Genomic DNA, 20,640 nt, shown 5'->3' with positions numbered 1-20,640 from the left:
TAACTATAAAAGTTCTTTGTATTGGTTTTGATATCCCTTGTGAGTTTCTTTTCATACTCTCTTTGTAGCCCTTAGTATCTGTTTTGTGACCCTTTGTTGATCTTTGTATCTTTCCCATTTGTCAGGATCTGTGCCATTTTTTGCCTTTTTGTATGCCCTTTCCTTATGTCTCATACTGTCCCTTGCCTCTTTAGTTGTCCATGGCTGTTTTTTTTTGGCAAGTAGAGTTCTTGCCCCTCAGGGGTATAAACCGGTTCTGTATCTCGTTAAATATTTCTTTAAACATTTCCCACTGATCATCAGTCGTTTTACCCATTAACAGATTTGCCCAGTTTACTGTGGACAGTCTCTGTCTCATCCCATTGAAGTTGGCCTTGCCCAAGTCTAGAATCTTAGCAGCTGATTCACTTTTTTTCCCCTTCAAACACTACATTGAACTCGATCATGTTATGATCACTATTGGACAGATGTTCACGCACAGTTAAGCCGTTAACTAAATCTGGTTCATTACTCATTGCTAAATCTAGTATGGCTTGCCCCCTTGTTGCCTCTAGGACATACTGCTGCAGAAAACTATCCCGGACACACTCAAGAAATTCACTACCTTTCTGACAGTTGCTAATCTGCTTTTCCCAATGTATGTGAAGGTTAAAGTCCCCCATTAAGACCACTATGCCTTTCTTACATGCTTGTCTAATCTCTGCATTTATACAATCTAGCACTTCAGAGCTGCTGCCAGGGGTCCTATATACAACTCCCACTCCAGTCTTAGATCCTTTCCTATTTCTCAATTCAACCCATAAGGTCTCTGTTGGCTGCTTACCCCTCATTATATCCCCCTTTATCATTGAAGCGATTTTATCTCTAATCATTAAAGCTACTCCTCCCCCCCGCCTTCCATTTTCCCTATCTCTCCTGTTGACCTTATAACCCGGTATATTTAGTTCCCAATCCTGACCATCCTGCAGCCATGTCTCAGTAATCGCTATCATGTCATACCCTCCAATTTGAGTTTGAAATAAGTATGGATGCAGTCTCTAGTCAGATACCGCTGCTTTAGGGTAAACCTTCCATGAAAAAGGTAAAAATGAAACTTGACATGGAACACGATGAGGCAATCATTGTTGGGAAATCAGTTGATTTGCTGTTTACTCAGTCAGGGCATTATTGTATCCCCTTAATAAAACCTGATGTCAACTTGTCAACATTTAAAAATCCTGCTAAAAGATACAGGTGTAGTTGATGAGGAGTAAACGAGGCTCAGAGAGATTAATGAGAACTGTGAAATCTGTAAGTATAGACGGATGCCCCGCGTCCTATTGTAAGTGTTCCATTAGCAAGTGGGTTTAACAAGGTAATTGCCATGGATCTAATGGTGTGGGACAAAGACAGGAATGTTTTCATCTTACATTTTATTGACCTGGCTGCGAGATTTAGTATTTCTACGCTAATATATAAGGAGAAGAAGGTTATTCTCGATTTTAAAAAAAAATGATGGGAAAATGGATAGGGACTAGACTTGGGACACCAGCAAAGTTTTTGACCGATAATGGAGGTGAATTCACTCACGTGGAGTTCAGAGATATGTGTGAGAATATGAATTACAATTGTCATGAATACAACAGCTAAGAGCCCTTTGAGCAATGGTCTTTGTGAAAGGAATCGTGCTGAGATTGATAACATGGTGCATAAAATGTTGGCTGATCGAACAGTGTAAATTGTCAACTGCCCGAGCATGGGCAGTTCATGCAAAGAATTCTCTTCAGGTGGTTGGAGGATATAGTCCGTACCAACTAGTCTATAGGTGCAATCCCAAATTACCTTCTGTTCTTTGTGATAATCCTCCTGCTCGAGAAGGTACTAGAATTAGTCCCATTTTTTCTGAGCATTTAAATGCTATACATGCAGGGAGACAGGCTTTTATCAAGGCTGAGGTATCAGGGAAAATTCGTGGAGCATTGAGGCATCGTATTAGACCATCTGAGACAGAGTTCAATTCAGGAGATTTGGTAAACTATAAAAGAGAGGATCCTCGGGAATGGAAAGGTCCTGGTGATGTAACAGGTCATGATGGGAAGACAGTAATCGTCCAACATGGCAATCAAGCCATTACGGTTCATTCCTCACGATTTATAAAATCTCAAACTCTGAGCAGTTGATAGAAGCAAACGAGGCACTTTGTGCCTCCGATGTTCATGATTTTTTTTGACGAGGTTCCTGAGGCACAGACTGAGGAGGATCAAGGAATGGACAGTGGTAATGTCGGTGATCAAGAAACACATGACTGAGCTACCACATCCACAGAACAATTACCCAAAGTGGGTACATGGGCGACATATGTTCCAGAGGGGACTAATTAATGGAGGGAGGCAACAATTTTGGGACATGCAGGCAAAGCTACTGGTAGGTTTAAATATTGGTTAAATGTTCAGGATGATGGCCATCGAGCAAGGTTTATGGACTGGCAGAATGGGGTAAATGAGTGGAGAGTAAGAAAGTGGAGTGCAAGTAGTAATAGGGAGTCCAGAAGTGAATCTCACGTCAGAAAACGATCGTGAACTAGAGATGAAAGAGGGAGATCTCACTGCAGTAGTCCCTACAGACATAGAAGTGGAAATAGAGGACGTAGATTGACTTGGTCAGACAATGAAACAAAGACCACAGAACAGTCACGTAACAGAACTAGAAGCAGAAGTCCTCATCATCGTGAAGTTTTGGTGGCTGCCAATAAACTTGAGGATAAATGAGTAAGAGAGGCAAAACAAAGGAAGTTAGATAGTTGGAAAGAATCTGGAGTTTATTCTGAGGTAACAGTTAAGGGTCAACCAGCTTTGTTGCAGAGATGGGTTTGTACTAAAGTCCTTGCAGATGGGACTTATAAGGCTTAAGCAAGGTTGGTAGCTGGGGGTTTGAAGAGAAACTGGGTGATACAGATGTTCGAGTGGATTTTCCCACTGCTGGAAAGGTAATCTTAAAAATCTTTTTGGCTCTTTTGGCAACATATTCCTGGGAGTTTAGGTCAATTGACATAAAAGCCGCATTTCTGCAGGGCGATACTTTTCCGAGAAGTGTTTCTGAAACCACCTAAAGAGGCAGCAGATGCAGAAGGAAAATTATGGAAACTCAACAAATGCGTCTGTGGCCTGAATGATGATTCCAGGGGATGGTATTTTCCAGTGAGATCTGTTTTGCTGAAAACAGGATGTGTTCAACTAAAATCAGATCCCGCAATGTTTTATTGGAACCGTAACGGAAAACTTTCAGGCATCTTCAAGATGCATGTTGATGATTTCTTATGGAGAGGTACTGCGGAATGTGAGAAATTCATCATAAGATTAGAGTAGAATTTAAAATTGGGACTCAGGCCTGTGGGTCTTTTAAATATATTGGTTTGGATATTAAGCAGAGTGGGTCTGGTGTAACTTTAAATCAACAGTCCTATTTAGGGAGTGTTACTCCAGTCCCGGTGAATCGGACTAGTTCATCACAGAATGGTGATGTTCTATCTAAAGGGACAGAGCAATTACGAAGCTTGATTGGTCAGTTGAACTGGTTGTGCACTCAGACTAGACCAGATGCTAGTTTTGATGTGTTGAGTTAAGTACTGCAATGAAATATCCCACAGTAGAGAATGTTTTACGGGCAAAAAAAAAATTACAGAAATTAAATAAAGATAAATGTGTCCTTAAGTTCCCATCCTTAGGTGACCCAAAGAAAATGAAGCTAGTTATTGTTAGCGATGCTTCACAGGTTAATCTTCCTGATGGATATTCTAGTGCAGCTGGTTTCATGGTGTTTCTTATGGGTGAGAATGGGAAATGTTGTCCTTTAGCTTGGGAAGCTAAGAAAATAAAAAGGGTTGTTAAAAGTACTCTGGCTGCTGAAACACTCGCTCTTGACGCAGTGGAGATGGGATTCTAGTTGGCAAATATTTTGAGTGACATCCTGTACAATGGGAGTACTGAAGATGGTATACCCAGTGAATGTTATGTAGACAATCGTTCGTTGTAGGATAATGTACTCTACAAAAAATGAGTGAGAAAAGATCACTGATTGACCTTGTGGGCTCGAAACAAATGCTGGAGAGAAAGGAAATCTCTAACATTAAATGGGTGGATTCAAGCCATCAACTGTCAGATTGTTTTACTAAAAGAAATACATGTACGAAAAAATTATTAGGGGTCCTGGAGAAACGTCGCCTCACAATGTAATGGTGTGAATAGTAAGTTGTCGAGAGTATGGAAGCTTTTGATTTTTGAAATTTGTTCGTATTGTGTATATATAAAGTTTAATTTTTTTTTATTTAGAGAGAGAAGGGAATCTGTTAATTGTATCCATGTGATTGATATCAATTAGTGTTAATTGTATTCAGGTGGTGCGCATCAATTGAGGACTCTTGTATCCATTTATGAGAGCTGATCTAGAGTGTCGGTAATGTGAATCTCTGCGAATAAAGTCTTGGAAGCAACTGAAGACCAGGCTCTAGTGTTCTATCCTTCACCACCTGGCTATCCAGTTTATTACGGGTGTGTGGGTGTGACAGTGTGGGTGTGTTTACGGTTATCCAACCTTGAGTTCGTCGAAGCTGAGGGTGAAGTGCAGAATCTCAGCGAATTGTGTGGCCAGCGCTTGTTCCCGCTCCAGGTGCTGGGTCGGGCTGTGGGGAGGACTGGTCAGCGCCTCGAGCAGGCTCCTCAGAGCAGTCTCTGTAAAAGAATGGCAGCAAATGACACATGGTCACAGCACTGGCTTCTCATTGCCACCCTCTTCATGCTCACAGTGTTAACTACACCCGATGTGCCACATGCCCATCACACTGTGAGCCCCGTCCCTGCCCCCCCACCCCGCTGAAACATAGTAACAGGAGGAGGCCATTCAGCCTCTTTAGCCTGTTCTGCCATTCAATTACATCATTGGCTGATCTGTATCTTAACTCCATTTACCCACCTTTGCTCCAAATCCCTTGATATCCTTACAGTAACAACAACTTGCATTTATATAGCACCTTTAACGTAGCAAAACGTCCCAAGGCGTTTGTTAGGAGCGTTATCAAACAAAATTTCACACCGAGCTCATGAAGAGATATTAGGACTGGTGACCAAAAGCTTGGTCAAAGAGATAGGTTTTAAGGAGCGTCTTAAAGGAGGAGAGAGGCGGTGAGGTTTAGGGAGTGAATTCCAGAGTTTAGGACCTAGGCAGCTGAAGGCCCGGCCGCCAATGGTGGAGCGAAGGAAATCTATCGATCTCTGTCTTAAACTCCAATTGACTCCCAGCATTCACAGCTTTTTGGGGAGAGAGTTCCAGATTTCCACTCCCCTTTGTGTGAAGAAATGCTTCCTGACATCACCCCTGAACGGCCTGGCTCTAATTTTAAGGTTCTGCCCCCTTGTTCTGGACTCCCCCCACCAGAGGAAATAGTTTCTCTCTATCGACCCTATCAAATCCGTTTAATATTTTGAACACCTCAATTAGATCATCCCTTGATCTTCTAAACTCAGAGGAACACGGGCCAAATTTATGCAACCTGTCCTTATAATTTAGCCCTTTAATTCCTGGTATTATTCTGGTGAATCTGCGCTGCACCCCCTCCAAGGCGAATATATCCTTCCTGAGGTGCGGTGCCCAGAACTGAACACAGCATCTCCAGATGGGGTTTAAACAGAGCCCTGCACATCTGTAATATAACGTCCACCCCTTTGTATTCCAGCTCTCCTGAAATAAAGGCCAACATTCTGTTAGCTTTTTTGATCTGTTTCTGAATCTGTCCAGTAGCTTTGAGTGATTTCTGTACTTGGAGCCCTAAATTTCTCTGCTCCTCCACAGTTCCGAGCTTCTCCCCATTTAGAAAATACCCTGATTTATCTTTCCTGGATCGAGGGTGGACAACCTCACACTTTCTCACATCTGCCACAGTTTTGCCCACTCACCTAATCTATCAATGTCCTTTTGCAACTATCTGCTCCCAGTTACACTATCGACTGTGCCTCCTAACTTAGTGTCATCAGCAAACGTAGAATGCTGTGACCTGAGGGAGCACTCCTGCTATGATTCCTGCCTGTCTTGCTCAACATCAGCTCAACATCAGCTGGTCCTCAATCTGGGCCACAATAGAATCCCGAAAATCCATGGGCCGTCATCCCAGTGAACATGCCCAGATCGTCCACCCCCCCCCCCAGCACTGACTTTCCCCCCCCCCACCACCGACCACTGACTTCCCCCCCCCCCCCCCCCCACCCCACCCCACCCCCTCCCAGCACTGACCATCCCACCCAACCCCTCCCAGCACTGACCATCCCACCCAACCCCTCCCAGCACTGACCATCCCACCCGCCCCCCCCCTCCCAGCACTGACCATCCCACCCGCCCCCCCCCTCCCAGCACTGACCATCCCACCCGCCCCCCCCCCCTCCCAGCACTGACCATCCCACCCGCCCCCCCCCCTCCCAGCACTGACCATCCCACCCGCCCCCCCCTCCCAGCACTGACCATCCCACCCGCCCCCCCCCCTCCCAGCACTGACCATCCCACCCGCCCCCCCCCCCTCCCAGCACTGACCATCCCACCCGCCCCCCCCCCTCCCAGCACTGACCATCCCACCCGCCCCCCCCTCCCAGCACTGACCATCCCACCCTCCCCCCCCCCCCCCTCCCAGCACTGACCATCCCACCACCCCCCCTCCCAGCACTGACCATCCCACCCCCCCCCTCCCAGCACTGACCATCCCACCACCCCCCTCCCAGCACTGACCATCCCTCCCACCCCCCCTCCCCTCCCAGCACTGACCATCCCTCCCACCCCCCTCCCCTCCCAGCACTGACCATCCCACCCAACCCCCCCCTCCCAGCACTGACCATCCCACCCAACCCCCCCCTCCCAGCACTGACCATCCCACCCACCCCCCCCTCCCAGCACTGACCATCCCACCCACCCCCCCCTCCCAGCACTGACCATCCCACCCCCCCCCTCCCAGCACTGACCCTGGCAGTCTGAGCAGGACTCACACAGAAATATTAATTTTTCTTTAAAGATGATTTAAAAGTGGTCCCTTCAAAAAGGGGGTCGCCAGGGGCAGCAATCGTCGCCTCTCAGTGGAGCCCCGACAAATCCTCATCCCTGGAGGCAGTGACCTTCACCAGGAATCCCAGCTCCTCCCCCAGAGGGCAGTCTAGTGGTGTGGGCACCTGCTGAGGACTCTCTCCGCATCCTTGAAACTCTGTGGGCGTAAGTGAGAAATGGGGACATTGGAACATACAGACTGTCGTTCAGCAGCTGTGACTGGTGTTCTCAAGGGATGTATAAAGTAGAAGGTATCCACTGAAACACAGAGCGCATCGTCAACTGAGTGCGAACTTGAGAAATTGGTGAGGGGGAAGAACAGTGAACAGAGAGGAGGAGCTCGGAGAGACCTGGAATAAAAGGGTCGGTTAATCAGGTTAAGTAAACAGTAAGTAAATTAATAATAATCGAGTATCTAAAGGGAGTTTAGAAAAATAAGGTTTCTAAATATAATGGATGGGCCGCTGAGACCCATTGCCTGCAATTCCTGCCCCATGTGGGAACTTCAGGACGTTTCATGTGTTCTGGAGGGCCACGTGTGCAGGAAATGCCTCCAGTTGCTCGAGCTCTAGGTGAGGGTTTCTGAGCTTGAGGGGCGACTGGAGTCACTGCAGAGCATGAGGGAGGCTGAAGGTTTCCTGGATCGTCCGTCCCAGGAGGTGGTCACCCCACAGACACAGAGACTTCAGGATAGTAAGTGGGGCCATCGGAAAGGGCAGGAAGAGGCAGGCAGTGCAGGAATCGTCTGGGTGTGTGGCCACTCTCAAACTGGTATTCAGTGAGGGTGACGACACCTCGAAGGAGTGCAGTCCTGAGCATAGCACCGTGGGGCAAAGGACTGCACAGGGGGGCACAGTGAAGTGTAGAGATGCAGTAATCACAGGGGATTCGATAGTCAGGGGGACAGACAGGCGCTTCTCTGACCGCTGACGTGAATCCCACATGGTGTGTTGGCCCCCTGGTGCCGGGGTAAAGGACATCACTGCGAGGGTGCAGAACATTCTGAGGTGGGGGGGGGGGGGGGGAGAGGAATGGCCACAAGTTGTGGTCCATGTGGGAACCAATGACATCGGAAGGAAAAGGGTCTTGCGGTCAGAGTTTCAGGAGCTACGGAGGAAGTTAAAAAGCAGGACCTCAAAGGTAGTAATCTCTGGATTACTCCCAGTGCCTCGCACTAGTGAGGATAGAATCATAGAATCATAGAAGTTACAACATGGAAACAGGCCCTTCGGCCCAACATGTCCATGTCGCCCAGTTTATACCACTAAGCTAGTCCCAATTGCCTGCACTTGGCCCATATCCCTCTATACCCATCTTACCCATGTAACTGTCCAAATGCTTTTTAAAAGACAAAATTGTACCCGCCTCTACTACTGCCTCTGGCAGCTCGTTCCAGACACTCACCACCCTTTGAGTGAAAAAATTGCCCCTCTGGACCCTTTTGTATCTCTCCCCTCTCACCTTAAATCTATGCCCCCTCGTTATAGACTCCCCTACCTTTGGGAAAAGATTTTGACTATCGACCTTATCTATGCCCCTCATTATTTTATAGACTTGTATAAGATCACCCCTCAACCTCCTACTCTCCAGGGAAAAAAGTCCCAGTCTGTCTAACCTCTCCCTATAAGTCAAACCATCAAGTCCCGGTAGCATCCTAGTAAATCTTTTCTGCACTCTTTCTAGTTTAATAATATCCTTTCTATAATAGGGTGACCAGAACTGTACACAGTATTCCAAGTGTGGCCTCACCAATGCCCTGTACAACTTCAACAAGACATCCCAACTCCTGCATTCAATGTTCTGACCAATGAAACCAAGCATGCTGAATGCCTTCTTCACCACCCTATCCACCTGTGACTCCGCTTTCAAGGAGCTATGAACCTGTACTCCCAGATCTCTTTGTTCTATAACTCTCCCCAACGCCCTACCATTAACGGAGTAGGTCCTGGCCCGATTCGATCTACCAAAATGCATCACCTCACATTTATCGAAATTAAACTCCATCTGCCATTCATCGGCCCACTGGCCCAATTTATCAAGATCCCGTTGCAATCCTAGATAACCTTCTTCACTGTCCACAATGCCACCAATCTTGGTGTCATCTGCAAACTTACTAACCATGCCTCCTAAATTCTCATCCAAATCATTAATATAAATAACAAATAATAGGAATAGGAAGATAAGGCAGGTTAATACGTGGCTATAGATATGGTGCAGGAGGGAGGGCTTCAGATTCCTGGGGCATTGGGACTAGTTCTGGGGCAGGAGGGATCTGTTGAAGATGGACGGGTTGCACCTCAACAGAGCTGGGACCAATATCCTCGCGGGGAGGTTCACTGGTGCTGTGGGGGAGGGTTTAAACTAATTTGGCAGGGGGATGGGCACCAGGATGTAGCATTAGAAAGGAGAAACAATGTGAACTAAGGATTGGGAGAGACAGATAGCCCTAGAGTAGGAAATAGTACAGTATTAGGTGGGATCAGACTAAGAGAGAATATGAGAAGGTCTAAGATAGGTTTTCAGTGCATGTGTGTAAACACACGAAGTGTGGTAAACAAGGTTGGTGAGCTGCAGGCGCAATTATCAGCCATGATCTGATTGAGTGGCAGAGCAGACTTGAGCGGCCGTACGACCTACTCCTGCTCCTATTTCTTATGTTCTTAAATAGCCACATGGGAATATGATGTCATGGTGATAACAAAGACCTGGCTCAAAAAAGGGCAGGATTGGAAACTAAATATTCCTGGATACTAGGTGTTCAGGAAAGATTGATTACGGAGAATATTGCAGTGCTGGAGAGAGAGGATGTTCTGGAGGGGTCAAGGACAGAATCTATTTGGTTAGAGTTAAGAAACAATAGAGGTGCCATTACACTACTGGGTGTATTCTATAGGTCACCAACTAGTGGGAAGGAGATAGTGGAGCAAATTAGCAGGGAAATTACAGAGAGGTGCAAGAACTATAGACCAGTGATAATGGGGGACTTCAACTATCCGACTATAGACTGGGATAGTAATAGTGTAAAGGGCAGATAGGGGGAGGAATTTCTGAAGTGTGTTCAGGAGAACTTTCTTGATCAGTATGTTTCCGGCCCAACGAGGAAGGAGGCATTGCTGGATCTAGTTCTGGGGAACGAGGTGGGTCAAGTGGAGCAAGTGTCAGTGGGAGAACATTTCGGGAATAGTATCATCAGGTTTAGATTAGTTATTGAATAGGATACCCGGACTTCAAGGGTTAAGTTACGAGGAGAGATTACACAAATTGGGGTTGTATTCTCTGGAGTTTCGAAGGCTAAGGGGTGATCTGATCGAAGTTTATAAGATATTAAGGGGAACAGATAGGGTGGATAGAGAGAAACTATTTCCGCTGGTTGGGGATTTTAGGAGTAGGGGGCACAGTCTAAAAATTAGAGCCAGACCTTTCAGGAGCGAGATTAGAAAACATTTCTACACACAAAGGGTGGTAGAAGTTTGGAACTCTCTTCCGCAAATGGCAATTGATACTCGCTCAATTGCTAAATTTAAATCTGAGATAAGATAGCTTTTTGGCAACCAAAGGTATTAAGGGATATGGGCCAAAGGCAGGTATATGGAGTTAGATCACAGATCAGCCATGATCTTATCAAATGGCAGAGCAGGCACGAGGGGCTGAATGGCCTACTCCTGTTCCTATGTTCCTAAGCTGCAATCTAGAGTAAAAATACTTAATTGGAGGAGGGCCAATTTCAGTGGGATGAGAACAGATCTGGACCGGGTAAATTGGAATCAAAGATTGGCAGGCAAATCTGTAATTTGAACAATGGGCGGCCTTTAAAGAGGAGATGGTTCGGGTACAGTCTAAGTACATTCCCACGAGGGAGAAAGGGAGGGCAACTAAAGCCAGAGCTCCCTGGATGACAAAAGAGATAGAGAATAAGATGGAGCAGAAAAAGGGGCGTATGGCAGATATCAGGTTTATAATACAAGTGAGAACCAGGCTGAATATAGAAAGTTCAGAGGGGAAGTGAAAAAGGAAATAGGAGGGGCAAAGAGAGAGTCTGAGAATAGACTGGGGGCCAACATAAAAGGGAATCCAAAAGTCTTCCAAAGGCATGTTAACAGTAAACGGGTAGTAAGAGGAAAGGTGGGGCCGATTAGTGACCATAAAGGAGATCTACTCATGGAGGCAGAGGGCATGGCCGAGGTACTAAATGAGTACTTTGCATCTGTCTTTACCAAGGAAGAAGATGCTGCCACAGTCTCAGTAAAAGAAGAGGTGGTTGAGATACTGGATGGGCTAAAAATTGATAAAGAGGAGATACTGGAAAGGCTGGCTGTACTTAAAGTAGATAAGTCACCTGGTCCGGATGGGATGCATCTTAGGTTGCTGAGGGAAGTAAGGGTGGAAATTGCGGAGGTACTGGCCATAATCTTCCAAACATCCGTAGATACGGGGGTGGTGCCAGAGGTCTGGAGAATTGCAAATGTTACACCCTTGTTCAAAAAAGGGTGTAAGGATAAACCCAGCAACTACAGGCCAGTCAGTTTAACCTCGGTGGTGGGGAAGCTTTTGGAAACGATAATCCGGGACAGAATTAATAGTCACTTGGAGAAGCATGGATTAATAAAGGAAAGCCAGCACAGATTTGTTAAAGGCAAATCGTGTTTAACTAACTTGATTGAGTTTTTTGATGAGGTAACGGAGAGGGTTGATGAGGACAATGCGGTTGATGTTGTGTATATGAACTTTCAAAAGGTGTTTGATAAAGTGCCGCAAAATAGGCTTGTCAGCAAAATTCAAGCCCATGGAATAAAAGGGGCAGTAGCAACATGGATATAAAATTGGCTAAGTGACAGGAAACAGAGAGTAGTGGTGAACGGTTGTTTTTCGGACTGGAGGGAGGTGTACAGTGGTGTTCCCCAGGGGTCAGTGCTGGGACCACTGCTTTTCTTGATATATATTAATGACTTGGACTTGGGTGTACAGGGCACAATTTCAAAATTTCCAGATGACACAAAACTTGGAAGTGTAGCAAACAGTGAGGAGGATAGTGATAGACTTCAAGAGGATATTGACAGGCTGGTGGAATGGGCAGACACATGGCAGACGAAGTTTAATGCAGAGAAATGCAAAGTGATACATTTTGGCAGGAAGAATGAGGAGAGGCAAAATAAACTAAATGGTACAATTCTAAAGTGGGTGAAGGAACAGAGACCTTTGAAGGTGGCAGGACAGGTTGAGAAAGTGGTTAAAAAAGCATCCGGGATCATGGGCTTTATAAATAGAGGTATAGAGTACAAAAGCAAGGAAGTTACGTTGAACCTTTATAAAACACTGGTTCGGCCACAACTGGAATAGGAACATAGGAACAGGAGTAGGCCATTCAGCCCCTCGTGCCTGCTCTGCCATTTGATAAGATTATGGCTGATTTGTGATCTAACTCCATATACCTGCCTTTGGCCCATATCCCTTAATACCTTTGGTTGGCAAAAAGCTATCTATCTCAGATTTAAATTTAGCAATTGAGCGAGTATCAGTTGCCGTTTGTGGTAGAGAGTATTGTGTCAATTGTGGGCCCCGCACTTTAGGAAGGATGTGAAGGCCTTAGAGAGGGTGCAGAGGAGATTTACTAGAATGGTTCCAGGTTTGAGGGACTTTAGTTACACGGATTGACTGGAGAAGCTGGGGTTGTTCTCGTTGGAACAGAGACGGTTGAGAGGAGATTTGATCGAGGTATTCAAAATCATGAAGGGTCTAAATAAAGTAAATAAAGAGAAACTGTTCCCATTGGCGGAAGGGTCAAGAACCAGAGGAAAAAGATTTAAGATGATTGGCAAAAGAACCAGAGGCGACATGAGGAAAAACATTTTTTACGCAGCGAGTAGTTATGATCTGGAATGTGCTGCCTGAAAGGGAGGTGGAAGCAGATTCAATCGTGGCTTTAAAAAAGGAACTGGATAAATACTTGAAGGGAAAAAATCTGCAAGGATACGGGGAAAGAGGGGGGAATGGGACTAACTGGATTGCTCTTACAAAGAGCCAGCACAGGCTCGATGGGCCAAATGGCCTCCTTCTGTGCTGTAATGATTGTATGATTCTGTAGGGACATAGAGACAAGTCCATTGTGTGGTTGATAAAGTGCTACATAATAGACCTGTTAGCAGAATTAAAGCTCATGGGGTTAAAGGGACAGTGGCAGCGTGGGTACAAAATTGACAAAGGGACAGAAAGAGCAACCCCTCAGATAATGAAGCAGTCCGTGCCAGCATGCAGCAAGACCTGGACAACATCCAGGCTTGGGCTGATAAGTGGCAAGTAACATTCACGCCAGGCAATGACCTTCTCCAACAAGAGAGAGTCTAACCACCTCCCCTTGACATTCAACGGCATTACCATCGCCAAATCCCCCACCATCAACATCCTGGGGTCACCATTGACCAGAAACTTAACTGGACCAGCCATATAAATACTGTGGCTACAAGAGCAGGTCAGAGGCTGGGTATTCTGCGGCGAGTGACTCACCTCTTGACTCCCCAGAGCCTTTCCACCATCTACAAGGCACAAGTCAAGAGTTTGAGGGAATACTCTCCACTTGCTTGGATGAGTGCAGCTCCAACAACACTCAAAAAGATCAACACCATCCAGGACAAAGCAGCCCGCTTGATTGGCACCCCATCCACCATCCTAAACATTCACTCCCTTCACCACCGGCACACAGGATGCACTGCAGCAACTCGCCAAGGCTTCTTCGACAGCACCTCCCAAACCCGCGACCTCTACCACCTGGAAGGACAAGAGCAGCAGGCACATGGGAACAACACCAGCTGCACGTTCCCCTCCAAGTCACACACCATCCCGACTTGGAAATATATCGCCGTTCCTTCATCGTCACTGGGTCAAAATCCTGGAACTCCCTTCCTAACAGCACTGTGGGAGAACCTTCACCACACGGACTGCAGTGGTTCAAGAAGGCGGCTCACCACCACCTTCTCAAGGGCAATTAGGGATGGGCAATAAATGCCGGCCTCGCCAGCGACGCCCACATCCCATGAACGAATAAAAAAGACTCGTGGTGAACGGTTGTTTTTCAGACTGGAGGGAAGTATACAGTGGTGTTCCCCAGGGGTCAGTATTAGGATCACTGCTTCTTTTGATACATATTAGTGACCCAGACTTGGGTATAGAGGGTATAATTTCAAAGTTTGCAGATGACACAAAACTTGGAAATATAGTAAACAATGTGGAGGATAGTAACAGACTTCAGGAGGACAGAGACAGACTGGTGAAATGGGCAGACACATGGCAGATGAAAATTTAACGCCGTGAAGTGTGAAGTGATGCATTTTGGGATGAAGAATGAGGAGAGGCAATATAAACTAAATGGTACAATTTTAAAGGGGGTGCAGGAACCTGGGGGTGCACATACACAAATCTTTGAAGGTGGCAGGACCAGTTGGGAAGGTTGTTAAAAAAGATGAGAACCTGGGCTTTATAAATAGAGGCATAGAGTACAAAAGCAAGGAAGTTATGCTGAACCTTTATAAATCACTGGTTAGGCCTCAGCTGGGATATTGGGTTCAATTCTGGGCATCGCACTTTAGGAAGGATTTCAAGGCCGTAGAGACGGTACAGAGGAGATTTTCTAGAATGGTTCCAGGGATGAGGGACTTCAGTTATGTGGAGAGACTGGAGAAGCTGGGGTTGTTCTCCTTAGAACAGAGAAGGTTGAGGGGAGATTTGATCGAGGTGTTCAAAATCATGATAGGTTTTGATAGAGTAAATAAAGAGGGACTGTTTCCAGTGGCAGAGGGGTCGGTAACCAGAGGACACAGAGTTAAGGTGATCGGCAAAGGAGCCAGAGGCGACATGAGGAAACATTTTTTTACACATCGAGTTGTTATGATCTGGAATTCACTGCCTGAAAGGGCGGTGGAAGCAGATTCAATAATAACTTTCAAAAGGGAATTAGATAAATACTTGAAGGGAAAAACTTTCCAGGGTCTCTTTCAAAGAGCTGGCACAGGCACAATGGGCCGAACGGCCTGCTCCTGTGCTGTGCCGACTATAATACACAGAAAGAGGAGGAGGCCATTCAGCCGCTCGAGCCAATTCCGCCATTCAATTAGATCACGGCTGACCTATATCTGAACTCCATTTACCTGCCTTTGTTCCATAACCCTTGATACCCTTACCTAACAAAAATCTAACAATCTCAGTTTTGATATTTTCTGTTGACCCCCAACCTCAACAGCTTTTTGAGGAAGAGAGTTCCCAATTTCCACTCTCAGCACTTTTGTCAGGAAGTGCCCCCCCCCACCCACCCCGGGTGTCGGGGGTCTGTGAGTTTGACTTACCCAGCCTTAGGGAGAACTCGTAGAACCTCTTCAGCTTGCCAACTAGTGGGCGCACGGCATCCCATGCCTTCTGCTGCATCTGCCCATCACTTGGGTTCTGTATGGCCTAGAAACACAGGGAGAAAAATTTGATAGGACCCATTATTGGGCGCGGGTAACGGAATCCACTATTACCCTGCAGCCAATGGCTCCTGTGCAGGCAGGATGAAACTTTTGCAAGGCCTGAGGACTTACCTGCAAGCAGCGTTGGAAATCAGCGTTGACATGAGGATTCAATGCAATTTGCATTTTCCACCAGCTGGGACAGTCCCAATTTCTTAAAGGCAGGCTGTCTCTTCAAATCTCTTAAAGGTAGCTGGTAGCTGTTTTTTTCTAAAAATAATAGTCTGCTGTCTGCAAGGAGTCTGAACGGAGATCAGACATTGCACGCGTAAAACACAGATGCAGGTCTCATCCTTATGTTTACACACTGATGAGTTATGTGAAAACATTGAATAAAGGTTGCGCACTACTAAATCCCACATCCTCCAATCTGCCGATCTGAGTTGGTAACAGGCCTGCGAGAGTCCGTGCACCAAGATTCTCACATGATGCACCAGAGGCCTTGGTGCAAGAGGTGGACAGAAGGAGGGACAGTCTATATCCGCAGTGGGGAGGGGGGGTTGCAAGAGGCCCTCCAGACATATACCCAAAAGGCAGTGGGAGACAAAGTCAATGCCAGGCATACAGCATCATGAACATGGACGCAGTGCAGGAAGAAGTTCAATGCTTTGATATGAGTGGTCAAGGTGAGTGAGGTCAACTGTCAAGTGGTGTCTCCTACCAACTGCACCACTAGCTGCATCCATTGCTCCACACAATACACCCCCATCACACCATCTTCAGCCAGAAGTGCTGAGTGGATGATCCATCTCGGTCTCCTCCCGACAACATCCCGGCTGTAGTGCTGAAGACTTGTGCTCCAGAACTAGCTGTGCCTCTAGCCAAGCTGTTCCAGTACAGCTACAACACTGGCATCCACCCGACAATGTGGAAAATTGCCCAGGTATGTCCTGTCCACAAAAAGCAGGACAAATCCAATCCGGCCAATTACCGCCCCATCAGTCTACTCTCAATCATCAGCAAAGTGATGGATGGTGTCGTCGACAGTGCTATCAAGCGGCACGTACTCACCAATAACCTGCTCACCGACGCTCAGTTTGGGTTCCGCCAGGACCACTCGGCTCCAGACCTCATTACAGCCTTGGTCCAAACATGGACAAAAGAGCTGAATTCCAGAGGTGAGGTGAGAGTGACTGCCCTTGACATCAAGGCAGCATTTGACCGAGTGTGGCACCAAGGAGCCCTAGTAAAATTGAAGTCAATGGGAATCAGGGGAAAACTCTCCAGTGGCTGGAGTCATACCTAGCACAAAGGAAGATGGTAGTGGTTGTTGGAGGCCAATCATCTCAGCCCCAGAACATTGCTGCAGGAGTTCCTCAGGGCAGTGTCCCAGGCCCAACCATCTTCAGCTGCTTCATCAACGACCTCCCCTCCATCATAAGGTCAGAAATGGGGATGTTCGCTGATGATTGCACAGTGTTCAGTTCCATTCGCAACCCCTCAGATAATGAAGCAGTCCGAGCCCGCATGCAGCAAGACCTGGACAACATCCAGGCTTGGGCTGATAAGTGGCAAGTAACATTTGCACCAGACAAGTGCCAGGCAATGACCATCTCCAACAAGAGAGAGTCTAACCACCTCCCCTTGACATTCAACGGCATTACCATCGCCGAATCCCCCACCATCAACATCCTGGGGGTCACCATTGACCAGAAACTTAACTGGACCAGCCATATAAATACTGTGGCTACAAGAGCAGGTCAGAGGCTGGGTATTCTGCGGCGAGTGACTCACCTCCTGACTCCCCAAAGCCTTTCCACCATCTACAAGGCACAAGTCAGGAGTGTGATGGAATACTCTCCAATTGCCTGGATGAGTGCAGCTCCAACAACACTCAAGAAGCTCAACACCATCCAGGACAAACCAGCCCGCTTGATTGGCACCCCATCCACCACCCTAAACATTCACTCCCTTCACCACCGGCGCACAGTGGCTGCAGTGTGTACCATCCACAGGATGCACTGCAGCAACTCGCCAAGGCTTCTTCGACAGCACCTCCCAAACCCGCAACCTCTACCACCTAGAAGGACAAGAGCAGCAGGCACATGGGAACAACACCACCTGCACGTTCCCCTCCAAGTCACACACCATCCCGACTTGGAAATATATCGGCCGTTCCTTCATCGTTGCTGGATCAAAATCCTGGAACTCCCTTCCTAACAGCACTGTGGGAAAACCTTCACCACACGGACTGCAGCGGTTCAAGAAGGCGGCTCACCACCACCTTCTCAAGGGCAATTAGGGATGGGCAATAAATGCCGGCCTCGCCAGCGACGCCCACATCCCATGAACGAATAAACAAAAATACCAACAAACTCTTTCCATCAGTACTCAATCAGATGCTTCCTCTCACCCTCATACATTACTACTGTTGCAAGCCGCCCACCCACAACTCACAGGCCACACTGGCAGCTATTCAACCATGACAGGTGCGTCACCCAGTCACACGTCCCGCTTTCTTACAGGAGAAGGTGGCGCATAACAGGAGGCAGCAAGTGGCAATGGCATTTAGCCCCTCGAGCCTGTTCCGCCATTCAATGAGATCATGCTGGATCTGTGACCTGATTCCATTTACCCACCTTAGCCCCATATCCCTTAATACCCCTGGTTCACAGAAATCTATCAATCTCAGATTTAACATTCACAATTGAGCTAGCATCAACTGCCGTCTGCAGAAGAGAGTTCCAAACGTCTCCCACCCTTTGCGTGTAACAGCGTTTCCTAACTTCACTCCTGCACGTCCTGGTTTTAATGTTAGGCTATGTCCCTGCACCCTAGTGTTCAAGTCTAGGAGAGTTCCAAAAACAGTTACAAATGTCTCGGCAGCCAGAAGTAATAATCCAGCCACTAGCCTGTAAATCCTGCATGGTCCCTTTAAATAGGCCAGTGTGGGGGTCCTCCAGGAACTCTAAGACACGTTCAGATGGTCGGGGTTAAGAGTTGAGCGTTAAGTCCCAAAATGGTGTATATCACTTTAAATCTGCGTTGCACACTGATTGTATCCATTTTCTCCCTACTTTACACGCTTCCAGCGTTCGGTATTTGCCCATGTGCCAACTCCTAGACCAAGATGGTGTCCGGCACGCGTCACGCTCGCAACGTCCGTGCGCAGCCAAGACGCCATCTTGGATGTTCAACGGGCACCCACAGTGTTACCAGAGTTAGACTGACCAGCCTGGCAGTGTGGCTCCAGAGTTAGACTGACCGGCCTGGCAGTGTAGCTCCAGAGTTAGACTGACCGGCCTGGCAGTGTGGCTCCAGAGTTAGACTGACCGGCCTGGCAGTGTGGCTCCAGAGTTAGACTGACCGGCCTGGCAGTGTGGCTCCAGAGTTAGACTGACCGGCCTGGCAGTGTGGCTCCAGAGTTAGACTGACCGGCCTGGCAGTGTGGCTCCAGAGTTAGACTGACCGGCCTGGCAGTGTGGCTCCAGAGTTAGATTGACCGGCCTGGCAGTGTGGCTCCAGAGTTAGACTGACCGGCCTGGCAGTGTGGCTCCAGAGTTAGACTGACCGGCCTGGCAGTGTGGCTCCAGAGTTAGATTAACCGGACTGGCAGGCTAACCCAGCAAGTACAGTACAGTTGCTGCTAGTTCTGCTGCTCTGGAAAGATTACGGACAGCAGTGAGAACAACATGGAGCCTGTGAATCAGCTGCAACTCCTGACAGTCACCAGACACAGACGTCTGGCAATAACTCACAGGGAGCTGAAGGGTTCTCAGGGTGTGAGGTTTGTTCGGGGGACTGGGGGACATAGGAACAGGAGGACATAGGAACAGGAGAAGGCCATTCAGCCTCTTGAACCTGTTCCACCATTCAACTAGATCATGGCTGATCTGTATCTTAACTCCATTTACCCGCCTTGGTTCCGTAACCCTTAATACCCAACAAAAATATACCAATCTCAATTTTGAAATTTTCAATGTTTTTTTGGGGAGAGAGTTCCAGATTTCCACTCCCCTTTGTGTGAAGAAATGTTTCCTGACATCACCCCTGAACGGCCTGGCTCTAATTTTAAGGTTATGCCCCCTTGTTCTGGACTCCCCCCACCAGAGGAAATAGTTTCTCTCCATCGACCCTATCAAATCCTTTAATCACCTTAAACACCTCAATTAGATCACCCCATGATCTTCTATATTTATGGGAATACAAGCCTAGTCTATGAAACCTGTCCTCGTAATTTAACCCTTTTAGCCCCGGTATTATTCTGGTGAATCTGCGCTGCACCCCCTCCAAGGCCGATATATCCTTCCTGAGGTGCGGTGCCCAGAACTGAATGTCGTTCTCCAGATGGGGTTTAAACAGAGCTCTGCACATCTGTAATATAACGTCCACCCCTTTGTATTCCAGCTCTCCTGAAATAAAGGCCAACATTCCATTAGTTTTTTGATCATTTTCTGAACCTGTCCACTAGTTTTGAGTGATTTCTGTACTTGGACCCCTAAATTTCTCTGCTCCTCCACAGTTCCGAGCTTCTCCCCATTTAGAAAATACCCTGATTTATCTTTCTTCAGTCCAAAGTGGATGACCTCACACTTCCCCATGTTGAACTCCATCTGCTGCAGTTTTGCCCACTCACTGAATCTATCAATGTCCCTTTGCAACTTCCTGCTCCCATCTACACTATTTACTTTGCCTCCTAACTCAGAGTCAGCTGCAAATTTAGTTATACGTCTCTTGATTCCTTCATCCAAGTTATTTATAAATATAGTGAAAAGGTGAGGCCCCAGGACAGATCCCTGGGGGTCACCACTAGTCACATCCTGCCTATTTGAATACATACCCGTTATCCCCACTCTCTGTCTCCTGCCTCCTAACCAATTCCCTACCCAAGCCAATAGGTTGCCTCCAATTCAATGCACTTTCATTTCTGTTAACAGTTTCTTATGTGGAACCTTATTGAATGCCTTCTGGAAGTCCATTTAAATAACATCCATAGACACTCCCTTATCTACCACATTAGTTACCTCCTTAAAAAATTCAACTCGGTTCATTAGACATGACTTTACCCTTTACAAACCCACACTGGCTCTCTCTGATCAGCTCATATTTGTCCAAATGCTCAGTCACTCTATCCCTAATAACAGATTCT

At 47.1% G+C, this 20,640-nt stretch overlaps 1 protein-coding gene across 1 annotated transcript in view; it reads right to left on the bottom strand.

Annotated features, from left to right (window-relative positions):
• The window catches only part of LOC137310056 (CYFIP-related Rac1 interactor B-like), a 56,029-nt gene that overhangs the window by 34,974 nt on the left and 415 nt on the right, over window positions 1-20,640 (bottom strand). Inside the window, exons 2-3 of the mRNA XM_067978018.1 lie at window positions 15,390-15,495; window positions 4,570-4,706 (exon numbers count right to left, since the gene is read on the bottom strand). Of these exons, the coding sequence (XP_067834119.1) occupies window positions 4,570-4,706; window positions 15,390-15,468 (216 nt within the window). The 5' untranslated portion in view covers window positions 15,469-15,495. The remainder of the gene's footprint in view (window positions 1-4,569; window positions 4,707-15,389; window positions 15,496-20,640) is intronic.

This window comes from Heptranchias perlo, unplaced genomic scaffold, assembly GCF_035084215.1.
Source record: "Heptranchias perlo isolate sHepPer1 unplaced genomic scaffold, sHepPer1.hap1 HAP1_SCAFFOLD_205, whole genome shotgun sequence".
In the NCBI taxonomy this organism is placed as follows: Eukaryota; Metazoa; Chordata; class Chondrichthyes; order Hexanchiformes; family Hexanchidae; genus Heptranchias; species Heptranchias perlo.
This window is presented reverse-complemented; position numbering and strand designations above follow the sequence as displayed.